The sequence below is a fragment of the Falco naumanni genome, chromosome 5 (genome assembly GCF_017639655.2).
Source record: "Falco naumanni isolate bFalNau1 chromosome 5, bFalNau1.pat, whole genome shotgun sequence".
NCBI lineage: Eukaryota > Metazoa > Chordata > Aves > Falconiformes > Falconidae > Falco > Falco naumanni.
The window spans coordinates 2572578-2585212 of record NC_054058.1 but is presented as its reverse complement, the minus strand read 5'-3'; the positions used below and the strand labels follow the sequence as shown (position 1 = coordinate 2585212).

Sequence of the window (12635 nt, the reverse complement as noted above, 5' to 3'; positions counted from 1 at the left end):
GGAAAAACATGCTTGTTCCTTGGTCACAGGCAGCCCCAGTAGGACCAGGGCAACATCATGCTAATTCCCAAACAGCTCTCATGCCAGAGGCTACTCCTCTCTGTATGTTTACACTGCAAAAAACCAAGAGTATTCAGGATATTTCCCAAAGAAATCAAGGGCATGTGACCACAACCTGCCCAGCTCTTGCCACTTCTCAACCTATTAGCAAAATCCAACCTGATGTGACAGCAGGGTCTGGTCCCACATGGTCTGTGAAAGCTGATGAGCACCTGGGGAAGAGACACGTCAGCTGTCTTCACTGAGGGGAAGGTGACAGCAGGCACAAAACGTTACCAGCTTTACTGGACCCACCAGCGGGTACCCTAGAGCTGCCCACAGCCCGTTCTGCCTCTTGCCTACGTGAGGGAACACCGCGGGCAGGAAGGACTGATGGTGGGTCAGGGCACAAGAAGATATTCAGTGGTCTGGGGGAGGCACTGGCACAAGAACCTGCAGCTGCTCTGCCCTTCATGATACAACTGGTTTCTTTCTCCACAAATAATTCTGTCAAGAGTTCCCTTGCTTACAGAAAGTTCACACCTTATGTCATTGCCGCTGGTATGCTGGAGGAGCTATCGGTGAAGGAGGACGAGCAGGAGAAGTTGGGAGTTGTGGCAAGCTGACAAGCAGCCAAGAGTGACAGAGTGTTCAAGAAAGGTGAAGGCACACAGCAGGCTGAAAAAGATGAAAGGTATCCTTGGGATTTGGCCAGAAAGGTTGGACACCTTCCCAGCATCGTGATCCCCCATCTGTAACAATGATGTCAGGAGGTGCTTGAGAAGCAGCAGAAATCGGAGCACTAGTGGTCTGGAAGAGGGAGAGCTTGGTGCTGCCCCATCAGCTCTACCTGTCCCCAGCCTCGCCTGCCCTTGAAGGGACGCTGGAAGCAGCAGCACTCAGAATAAGCCCTCATCTCTCAGAACAGGGAGGTGGTAAGCAAGCCACTCTCGGCTGGAAACAGAATCCTCTACGCTGCCTGTGAGCCACCGCCAGGACCTGCCCTACCATGGCACTGCAGGTGGTCAGTGCCCCCTCGGGAATCACCTCCCGCCACGGGAAGGCCAAGCAGCCCCGTTAGCCAGCTTCTGCACGGCCTCTGCCATCTGGGGACAAGCTAGACACTCACGCGCAGAGCTACAAGCGCAGCCGTGCCACCAGTGTGGGTTGTGTCCCCTGAGAAGGGAGCAATACCCCAGAGCGATACCCAACTCTAGAGGTGCCCTGCGTGGGGACTTCCAGGCTGCAGAGCCCCTTCCAGGTCCTCCACAGTCTCTTGCTCTTGCCGGTTTTCCTTCCAGATGCACCATTTTCCCTCTCCAGAGAGGAAGTCCTTCTCTCGCCTCCCAAAGCATCTCCTCGTGTTCACCTCCTTTTTTTTTTTTTTTTTTAAACTTTGGAGACAGGCAATTTTTATGAGCGATAGCTTTTGTCATGAGAAAAATGTCAATATTTACTGGCGCAGTTCTGTCAGCACTGCACGTTACGCCTGTCTTGAAAATACCTTTGTTACCTCAAGGACCAACCGGTCAGAGATAACAGCACGCAGCCCCGCAGACTAACTACACCTCCTGACCCGCCACCTGCCCACCAGCAGAGCACTGGAGCCTCTCCTGGGAATGGCTGTCAGGGTCCCATGCGAGACTCCAGCAGATCACTGGGGTGCATTCGTTTGGCAAAGCGTTTGAGTAATGAACACTGAGCACAAAGTCCACTGCAGATAGCAGAAGGGCACTCGCACCTAACTGCCACAGAGTGACCAAGGTTATTAAATGTCTTTTCTGCCTGTGATTCTTCAGGTTATCCTCATGCAGGGCCCCCTTTGCCCAAACACAGAGCAGTAGCCCATCAACACTTCATAATCCCTGGGACTGACTGAGCCTTCAAGTCTAACAAGGAGAAGGAAAAAAAAATCAACACATGAGCCTGACCCTGACAGGATTAGCACCCCATGTTGTCCAAAAATTGCTCTCCCCATGTCAAACAGAGCTCAGCCCAAGGTGACTGCAGTTCCCTGAAGGGTTTATGCATTCGCTGGTATAATTCTCACAAACAGCTTCTTGGAAAATGTCAGCGACAGGGTGTGTAAGGGATGCCTAACACAAAAGGAAAACACATTCCTCTGTCTGAGAGGACTAAGATGTTTCCAGACAGAAATTATGTGCCTAAAAGGCAGTGCTGTCCTCATGTGTTCCCTCTGCAATACAACATGGAAGATCTGAGAAAAAACAACACACAGGCAGGAGGGAGTCAGGGGGGTGAGGGGGGCAAGAAAGAGACAGAAAATGAGGCATTTCGGTTTACATCCCATTCTGTACCGAGCACTGACTGCACATAGCAAGGACGAGAATGAGTTACTGTTTGTTCCATTCAAGGTTAACTCAAATCAAACTTTCACTTCAAAATTTCAGAGTCAGCAACTTGGAGACTTAAATTGCCTCACTTGGAGGTTTAAACTACCTAATCTTCCCCTGTTTGTTTGACAGCCCTTTCTGGATGATTAATGAAAAGCTATAAACAGCATTTGCATGAGACTATCTATCTCCTTTGCTGGGAAGAAGTGGTTCCAAAACCGGCTTTGTAAGAGGAATGAGCAACAAATGAGAATCTTCTGAGCAAGCAAACAGACATCCCAGGTTCCTACTATTTACAAGCCAGCTCTCACCAGTCAGAAAGCAAGAACCAGTCCTTACTGTTGACACTGGGGCAGCATTCCTCTCCCCAAGTGACCAACAGTCAGACCTTTGTCCCCAGCTCCCCAGGCAGCACCAGGAGCCCCTAGCAACACACACCTACTAGCAGGGTTACCCCCAGGGCAGTAGCGTTCCCAGTCCGACGAATGTGTTTTGTAAAGGAAGGTATCCAGGCTGCCTGCTTCACCCAGGCAAGGGCAGGCAGCCACCAGCAGGTTAGCAGCTGCCCTTCCAGGAAAACACCTCTTTGTCCTCATCACAGACACCATCTCCCCAGCTATGGGTTGGCAGCACGCGTACAAGCCCAGGAGATACGTTCCCTCTCCCCTGTGGAAAATGGGACAACCTCACCTTCTAAAAACAGAGCCTTGCCAAGACTGCACAAGCCCGATCCAGGAGTTTTGCTGTATTCCATCTCCTGCTGCTGCTCTTGCCTAGTTGCCCCAGGTCAGGACAGATACCTGCAAACATGCGCCTACGGCTCCTACTGATGCTCAAACTGTCCCCACGTGTTCCCTGGGCGAGATGGGTGCTCTCCCGGCTCCTGCATCACCCCCAGCAGTGCTACATCCCAACACCATCTCATAGAGAAGATACAGACTGGGTATCTAACAGCATTCTAATTCCTGCTCCTATCAACACTGTGGGTTTTCCTTGGATTTTCTTCACACATATCACTAACCCGCCTTGCTCCTACTTTGCAGGAAGGGTGCAATGAGGCTACAGCTTACTTGGAGAAAATACGAGTTGCATACACAACAGCAGCTCCCCGCAGTATGACTGTGCTATATGCACATATCCAAGGCCTGAACCCAGCCGCATGCCTAACAGGAAGGCAGAAACCATATTCGGGCTGCCAAGCTTTTCCAAGGCACGATCACAAACCTTTGGAATGTGCCCCAACGAGCAGCTTTGGCCTCTTCAAGGACAGCAGACTGTCGATCCTGCAGAATGAGACACATCTTGACCCTCCCGCGAGGTAACTGCTCAGACCGAGTTTCCCCCTAGAGCCCGACCCCCCCAAGCCTCAAGCCCTTGAAGTGTAGGTAGGGGCACAACTCCCAAAGTTTGCACCTGTTCAACCAGAAAACACCTTTGCATACACACCCCCGGGTGGAACATAAGGCACAATTTTATTTTCCCCTCATCCCCCTTCCTCACACCCATCGTGACGTTGTTTTCTACGCAGCGATCACAGGGATCCTCGTGGTTTGCACTCACGCGGCAGCCAGCAGCAGTGCCCTGGGTTCACAGGAGTTCACCTGGCTGCTCAGACTGCCACCGTCCTCAGCAAACTCCTCTGCAAGGTGTTGCTGGGTGGCCCTCCCAGGCACTCTGAGCTCTCCTTCACCTGTCCACAGCACGACCAGTGGGGGCAGCCAGGGTGACCCTTGTGCCCATGGCCACAGCCTTGGTACCCACCTGCAAGAGAAGAAGCACTGTCAGCTCAACCCAAAGTGGGCCAGAAAATGCCAGATTTTGGAGCCAGAAAATCATAGGCTTTCAGGGGATGCTTCAGCCCCAGGACTTCCCTAAGATGGAGAGGCATGGGCTGATGACAGCGCAGCATATTCAAGTCCAAAACTGCCAGGACTCCCTAAAGAAAGGAGAACAACTGAGAGGGACCTCCCCGTTCCAACAGCTGGGGCAAGCTGAAGATTTCCATCCCCTTGCCTGTTGAGTAACGCAAAACACAGGCCTGCAGAACCCCACGCCAGCTGCTAGTGGCTATGGCCACAGCTAGACACAGATCAAGCACAGAAGGAGGAAGCGGTCGGTTCTATACTAAAAATCTGCAAAACACACAATGCCACATGCAGGTTAAGGACAGGGAAGCTGGCTGGGATTAAACAAATAAAGGAGTTGAACTCTCATCCTAAACATGAAGTGAGGCTTCTCCGAAGCGCAGAACTGGGCCCTGTGTGACACAGCCTGCGAGCTCCCAGCCCACCAGCAGTGGAACAGAAGCAGTATAGACACAGTGCTGCTTAGCCTCACCGAGAAGGGCTGAAAGACAGAGGTGCCCAGCCCCAACTCCGGCACAGCTGGCTCAGGCCTCTGTCCATGGGGCCTGCTACGAAGACCCTTAGCGTGTCCTGATGCATTTCTCACTGCTGCAGCCACATCCTACCAGAACATATGTACATACATGTTACCACAGTCCTGGTGCGTGTACAAGGCAGGAGCTGGGCTAGAGCATCGGGCTAGAGCATCTACTCGCACCTATCTACACTAGGGAGGACCAACTGCAACAAACCCTTCTGATGCCAGCAGCGTGGCGAAAGCTGAGCACCCACCTGGCATGGTCCCACCGCAGGCACAGCGAGCAGATTTCTGGCCTCCACTTGAGCAGAACGTGCAACAGTGAAACACGCCTTGGTGCTCGCGGAACTTGGTTTTCACCACCAGAGTGAATGGAGAGCCCTGCAGAGGAGAAGCAAGCAGAGAGGCTGCTGCAGTGGATGCTACCAGATGTTGTGTCTGCATTTTCAACAAACCAACTGGGTGATGCTGTCAGTCTCAGATTGCTAAGCCCAGTCTTAAACTGCTAAGTGGTAGAGGTAATCCTTAGAAAGATTTAAGGCAAATATTTTAAAAAAGAAAAGGAGGTAAAGAAGAAGCAGTGCAAGAGGAACAATGAATGCTACCTGTACATGTTGCCCTTTCACATAGACGCAGACAGCATACAAGCCTGGCTCCTCAGGGCTGTAGGAAACATGGTAGGTCCCGTCACCATTATCACACACTGTTGGCTTGACCACACTATGAACAGAGAGAAGTCCAAGAGGTCAGTGACTGGCAGAAAATTGCTCTACACGCGAACCACTGTTTGGCCTAGATTTGTAGTTGGATCCTGGTGCTCAGCCTTGTTCAGCAGCTGTGGGTCTCAAGCGAGCTTAACAGGATGCATGAGCAATGCTCAAGCACTGAGTAGCTTTCACACACACCTGCTACTGGGAGCTAAAATAACCATACAAAGGAAGTCTAGCTAGCACTTAGCTGCACGGCAAGGATCTGTAGCAACCCTGAGCACTGAAAGAGCAGAAGATGACAGACTTGCAGGTTAGATTATCCCATCAGATAAGAGCCCTCAGAAGTGGGGTAAATTCACAGCTTCAGAGAGCAGTTACCTCCAGAAGAGCCCATGAAGAAGACAGGATATAAACGGGGCAGGTTCGAATCACTTCACCCGCTATCCCAGCTGCATTGACTCCAGCTGTTCTCTTCAGTGCTTTGAGGATTTCTAGGTCCCTGCTGGTGAGCTCTCCCTTTCCAAATTGAAGCTCATTGGGTTTCACAAGGAACGCAGAGGGCCAGGGAGAAAGCATCGGCTAGTTACCTCGGCACTGCCTGCCTGCTTCACACAAGCTTTCCACAGACAATTATCGGGTAGCTCTGCTTAGAGGAAGGTGTTCTTCCTAATACCCACTAATTAGTCTCTTGTGCCCCACAATATGACAGTTTTATAATCTTCCAGATTTGCAGGCTGTACTCCCCACCCCCCACCATCTCACATCAGTACAGCTGCCCACATAATTTCCTGCCATGAACTGTGGTGATATTTCATGCTCTTCTGTAGCTGCTGTGCCTCAGCCCAAAGCCAGACGGCTTTCAGCAACTGTAGCGACTGCATACACACAAGAAGCAGCTGAGTTAACGTGGCCACAGCGACCTCTATCCCACCACGTAAAATCCACATAATCCTCATGCGAACACTTTCCTACGTCATATGTGCACCTAAGGAAGGAAGGTACATTGGAACAACCTTCTTGAACCATGACGCTATACTGATAAGCATCTGTGCAGCCAGCACAGTATGCCTTGTCAACACTCCCCCACAGCAAGGAGTTTTAGCATCGTGCCCCTTTACTCATCACGTCAGGCCACCAACAGCATTCCTAGAACACATTATGCTGGTATCTTGATCCAGCCATATTGTGAGTACTATAAAAAAAAAAAAAATCAAGAGATGTTTTTCTTAAGAACTGACCCCCCCTGTTGGTTCTGCATTTGTGCCTGGCTGCTTTATAGGAACAAGGGTGGCCTGGAAACAGTTAGAAAATAATTTTTTCTGGTCAGTCAGTTTCATTGTGGAAACATTTCGGAGCTCAAGTGTGGTCTTCTCTGCTTTTGCTAGAAAACCTCCAAACATGTTAAAGTGTCCAGCGCTTGCCAACTACAGGAGAAAGCACAATAAAGTCCCAACACAGATTCTTTCTCCAGAACATGACTTAGGCACTTCCATCAACTGTCAGAAGCTCCTGGGCTTGGTGGACTGTCTGACTCAGGATGGTCATTCTGGGGTTGCGATGTTTTACACTCATTAGGTGTTAAGAAAATCAGGAGCCCTGGGTGTCGGCTGGTAGGGGTGGGAAGCAGCAACATCTCACTCTGGCAATGTCTAACACCCACCGAGGGCTGAATCCTTTAAGAAATCCCAAATCACTAAAAGAGTCGATAAAATCTGAGCCAACACCATCAAGCTTCACACAGTCAAATACAACCAGTAGGAAGCACTGTTGTCCCAGTGGGAAGAAGAGTAGTGCCTTTTCCCTCCTACAGACTCTGACCCACATGCTGAAGCACATCCCCCCACCTGCCCAAGCAAGGAGGGAGCCAGGGTAAGGGAGGCAGAAAGGCAAACCCAGTGGCTGGGGAGCTCTCAAGTGAAATACCCACCTGTCCTTGTCCCTGTGGGTGATGGTGACCTGCACAGCCTCTCCTCCTCGCCCCATCCGCTCCCCCATGGTGTCACTGCAGAGCAGGGTAAAGCCAGTCAGCTGGTTCTGACGGGCACTGTGGACATCTGCAAGGCAGAGAAACAGGACCAGAAAGGATTCACACCAGCTGTGACTGCCACCTCCCACCCATTTTAAGTGTTGCAGTCCCATCAGAGCACAGCCAGGACTTTAATGCAGCTCCTTCCACTCACAGGGAAAAGTAAACAAATGACTGGGGATCAGGAGAGCATGGGCAGCCATAGGTGCTGAGAGATGTTGGGCAGGTTTAGCCTAGAGGTCTGTAAGGACCAGGGTGGTCTTCCTGCCTGCCCCTCTGAGCCCAGCCGGCATCTTCCCAGAAGGCCTCAAGGTGCACCATGCAACCAGGAGGGAGGAGGAACAGCCCCGCCGTGCACAGACCTCAGCACCTGCAGTTTGGGACTGAAAGGATCACACAAGCCCTGGGTCTGTCTCATCTGCCCTGCGAAGGCCATTACCGACCAGAGCTGGCTGCGTTCTGTGGGCTGGTCTGAACATTATCTGTTTGCTGGCTCTGCTCCAAGTCCTTAGTAAGCAAATATCCATGAAATCATCAATCCCAGTCACTCCCACGGCAATCTCGGCAGGAGCTGTAAGGAGAATGAACCTATTCACTCAGCCACAGAGGAGATCTGCCTGGGCCCATGCTCCAGAACAGCAGGGGCCACCAGGAGAGCATCATGTCCTGCCACTGCAGGTGCCGTTCCCCACGCTGAGGTCAGCGATGTTGTGGAGGGCAGCTCCACTACGCTCTGTGCACCTGGATGGGGATAGCTCTCTGGCTCCCTGCCCAGCATGGCTCCCACAGGCCCTCAGCAAGCAACGCAACCTCTGGCAGGGCTCGACCCCCGCCCCCAGTCCAAGCCTGGACAGCAGGGAGCCAACAGTGCCTTAAGCTGCACACCACATGGGTACAAAGAGCGGAGAGGTGACTTCAGGGAGCGGCGCATTCCCATACAGCTGTTGTACAGCACCCCATTACCTTCCCCGTGTAGGGTACATCTGGCGGGATCAACCACTTTATTGATAATGGCCCCGAAAACTTCATAGCCAAAACACTGCCCTGCCCTCTCCTGCGGAGAGAACTGGATCCCGTCGTCCACGCTGGGGCGGGTGTTGTAAGCAACGCTGTTCAGCTTTGCCAGCCGACTCGCCACCACCCCTTTGGTGATGAGGATCTCCAGGTCTGAGCCACTCGTCAGCAAGTGCTCCGTGTACTCCACACCTGTCCTCATGTCCAGCAGCAGCTGCTGCATCTGAGCTTTCTGCAAGTGCAGCAGATTTTCCTTCTGCACCTTCAAGTCCTCCAGCTGCTTCAGCAGCCGGTCCCGGTGTTCTTCAATCGCTCTCACATACCCACTGGCAAACTGACGGATCTCTGCGGCCACAGCCTCTGCGCGATCTCGGACGGCACTGACCATGTCATCAATGTGACTGAGCACACCCTCTAGGGTGCCCATGTGCTGCTGGGTGCTTCTCAGCAGCTCCTGCAGGGCCTCCCCATGCCTGTGGATGGCATTGCCAGTGAAGTCACAGGTGTGCTGCCGGTGTCTGTCTGCTACGCAATCCCGGCACACAGGCTGGTCACACTGCTCGCAGAACAGCCTTAGCTCCTCTGTGGGATGGGAAGGGCAGAAGAGAGGTTTCCTGGCCTGGCTGCAGTCCTTGCTGCTCACCAGCTCTGTCACAGCATGAGAGGCTGTCTTCTTCTGTCTCCTAGAAGGGAGGAACAACACGTCACTTTATGCATGTTGGATTTGAAATGCAAACATCTGAGACCCTTTGCAAATGCCAGTCTGTACAGTCTGCAAGTCACAGTGTGTGCCGCTCCCTCCTGTCTCCCATGAAATCTGCTCTGCATGAAGGGACTTGTGGTCTCCTGAGGACAGGACTCCGCACAAAAGAGAACAGCATCTGCAAGCAGCTCATTAGAGGCTGCTCTCAGGCTCCCTGCATGGGGTCAGCACTATTTTCACACACACAAGAATCATGTGCCCCACCATGGCCACACGCGGACAGGGAATGGGTTGGCAGGTTGCTACTGCCAGCAGCCCCTTGATGGAGCCCGACAGAAGTGGGATGATCGCAATCACCCCCAGAGCCCACTGTAACAGGCAGCAGGAGGGCAGTGAGCCCTGCAAAGCGAGAGCTGGCAGGAGGTGTCTCGAAACAGAATTGCTCACAGACAGTCACTTCTGGAGAGGAAAAGGAGGTCCCAGGCTCCTCAGCCATCAGCCCAGGGATTTTCACCAGCTTTAAATTTGCTGAGGCAAAGAGCTCTAAAAACCTTTACAGGAAAATCTACTTCAGGCCACTGCCAGAAGACAGTCTGTGATAAAACACTGAATATTCCAAAAGTCAAACTCCACTTCCTTCCGGCTGCCAGGTAAGGTCCTGCTCAGAGGAGACCGAGGATGGGGCACAAAGAACATGTTACGACCCTGACATCCACCAAGTCACAGGGCAGCACCAGAATATTTCCTTGGACATAAGGAGCTAGTTACCGAGCAGGATGTAGAAGCCTTCTTCCTTGTCTCCTGTACTAATGACTTCTGGCAGTTGCGATGAGAGGTCCAAACTGTAAGCAAAGAAGTACTCCGAGGACCAAGCTCCACAGAGTTGCTCTGGCAACACAAAACAACCTCACCACAGGGCAGGATGTGGCCCTTACGCTGCTCCTTTTGCTTCCCGCTAATCTCCCTTGGGTCCAGCACGTTTTCAAAGCACTCTAGCATTATTCGCTTAACACTCTTCAAATTCACACTTCCCTGACTTCAACTTAAGATCTCTCTCACTTATTTCAAGGAGCATAACAGTGGTACTCAGATCCTTAGAAATCTTCCTTACGCACCAGGAAGTCATTTTAAAATGGTTTTCCTTGGCCCTTGCTCTGCTCTGCCATCAACTAATTCAGGTGCAAGTCTGCAGATGCTAGTGGGGTAAAAAAATGGTACCAGTAAAAAATAGGAAGCAGTTCATGGGGATAAATCTTCTACTGCTTTATACCTTCTGTAGTTATTTCTGTCAGTGCAGCAGGCTGCTGCTCAAAGTCTCAGTTTATCACTCTTCAGCAGCTTGCATGTGGTACGAGGCATTAGCTAATCAGAATGGTATGCTGAAAACTACAGCCCTGAGTAGAAAGGTAACGAAGGGTCTAAGCCATTTTACCAGAGGCACAAGCATCTGCAGGGGGGGGGAGGGCAGCGAGGAATATGCCTCAATTCTTTCTGGGGAAAGAATGTGCTAATCAAGTGGAAAAGAGCAGCAAACACGGAGGGAACAGGCGAGGCTGATTAACCCAGGCTAAGAGGCTTCCCTGGCCAGTGCTACTGGGCGTTTTTCTGACCCTGCCTGTCACCTCCCTGCCTCACAAGGCCATCCAGGCTTCCTGTCACTTTTCTTCCATAGCACTGCCTGTCCTTTGTCCTGCTCACAGGCCACAGCAGCCACCTCCTCTTCAACTCCTACCTCCGTTGCAGTCACCTCTTCTTCCTGCCTTACTGGCAGGACCCTCTCTGAGGGACACAGCTCCCTTCCGCTGTCACTTCTTCAGTTTTCCTGTATTCCACTGGAACTCAACCCTGCAACGCCAGGCACACTGCAGAGCAAGTACTGCCGTGGGCTCCTCCTGTCCTCACCGAAACGCTGAAAACACACACAGGGTACACCGACACAACACTTGACAGGCAAGCACGCGGGTCGACCATCAGGAGGTGGCAATGACAGCAGGCAGGCTAGCATCAGGGCTTCCCCTTACGTCCTTTCACTTCACCCCTGGGTGCCTTTGTGCAGGAAAGGTTTCTGGAGGTGGGGAGAGGCAGAGCACCTTCCCTGTTTTCCCTTGGGAGATGCGCCTTCCCCAGAGCAGATGGCACAACCCGCCAGGGCCCTGTCCCACCAGCCCTGCCCACACTCGCGCCTCCTGGGGTGAGCCACTGTCCCCTCAGCGAGGCCAAACCGCGATGCAAACCAGCCAGCAGCTACGCCTGTGGCCTGACGGTGGATTTAACGGCTCCACCTCAACAGGCTGCCCAGCCTACTGCTCGCCGGTCCCCACCCGAGTACCGAGCATCCCCATGGAGGGTAATATCCTGTCAGGGAACGGACAAACTGGAAGACACCTGGGTTTAGCGCTTGGCCGTGGGTCCCCGCCTGCTGCCCCCCCCCCCCCCCCACCTGCTGCCCCCCGCCGAGGCGGCCCCGCGGGCCGGGCTCGCCGCCCCTCACCTGTGGGCCTGGCAGCAGAAGAGGCAGAGCGCGGCCCCGCAGGTCAGGCACCGCCTCACCGCCGCCCCGTCCGCGCAGAGGTCGCAGCCCGCCGCCCCGCCGCGCCTCAGCGCCAGGTAGTCGGGGACGAGCTGCCCGACCCCCGTCGGGCGGCAGCGCCACCTCGGCGTCGCAGAGCGGGCACAGGACGGCGCGGCCCGGCTGGCCCAGCGGCCCGAGCCGCCGCAGGCAGGGCGCGCACAGCGAGTGCAGGCAGGGCAGCAGCCGCGGCGCGGCGCAGGGCTCGGCGCAGAGCGGGCAGCGCGGCCCGGCCGCCATGCCGCCCCGCCGGGCAGGGCCGCGCCTCAGCAGCCCCCCGCCCCTCGCACCGCCCCCGGCCCGCCCGGCGCAGGGGCGGCGGCCGCTGGCGGGGCTTCGCGCTCGGCCGGCGCCGCCCTCCGCCGCGGTGAGGGGGCGGTGGGCCGGGGGCGGCCGCTGCCGCCTCGCCCGGGCCGCTCCTGCGGGCCCCCCCGACGGCTCCCGGGTTTCACGCGGCGGTTCCCTGGGAAGCGGCCCCGGCCCCGGCCCGCCGCGGGGGGCTGTGCCGTGTCCGGGCGGCCCCAGCTCAAACCGCGGGCTGCCCCGGGGGGCCCCTCGCCGGCCCCGGCTGCCTCCGGGCCGGCCCGGTCACCCCTCGCGGGCGCCGGCGAGCTCGAGTGGCAGCGGCGGGGCTCCCGCAGACAGAGCCCAGCGCAGCGGCTGCCCGCGGGGCTGGCCGGGGAGCTCGGTCGGTCGATTGATGGCTGCGCTTACACGTATTGTAGAAGGCAGCCTTCGATATCAGTGTCATTGCAGTGCTGCATGAAACTCCATGGACTTGAGAGTATCTGCACAATTGCTTTTATCCGTCTGATTTGTAAGTTCCTCAAAGAACGAA

General features: G+C 54.4%; 1 protein-coding gene across 1 annotated transcript; it reads right to left on the bottom strand.

Moving 5' to 3' along the window:
• Positions 1 to 3846: 3846 nt before the first annotated feature.
• On the bottom strand, positions 3847 to 12049 carry TRIM45 (tripartite motif containing 45). Its single transcript, XM_040595322.1, is given in 7 exon segments — positions 3847 to 4154; positions 5030 to 5156; positions 5381 to 5495; positions 7413 to 7539; positions 8475 to 9208; positions 11720 to 11862; positions 11864 to 12049. Coding segments are annotated over 7 exon segments (1572 nt in total). The 5' UTR covers positions 12038 to 12049; the 3' UTR covers positions 3847 to 4002.
• Positions 12050 to 12635: the final 586 nt, after the last annotated feature.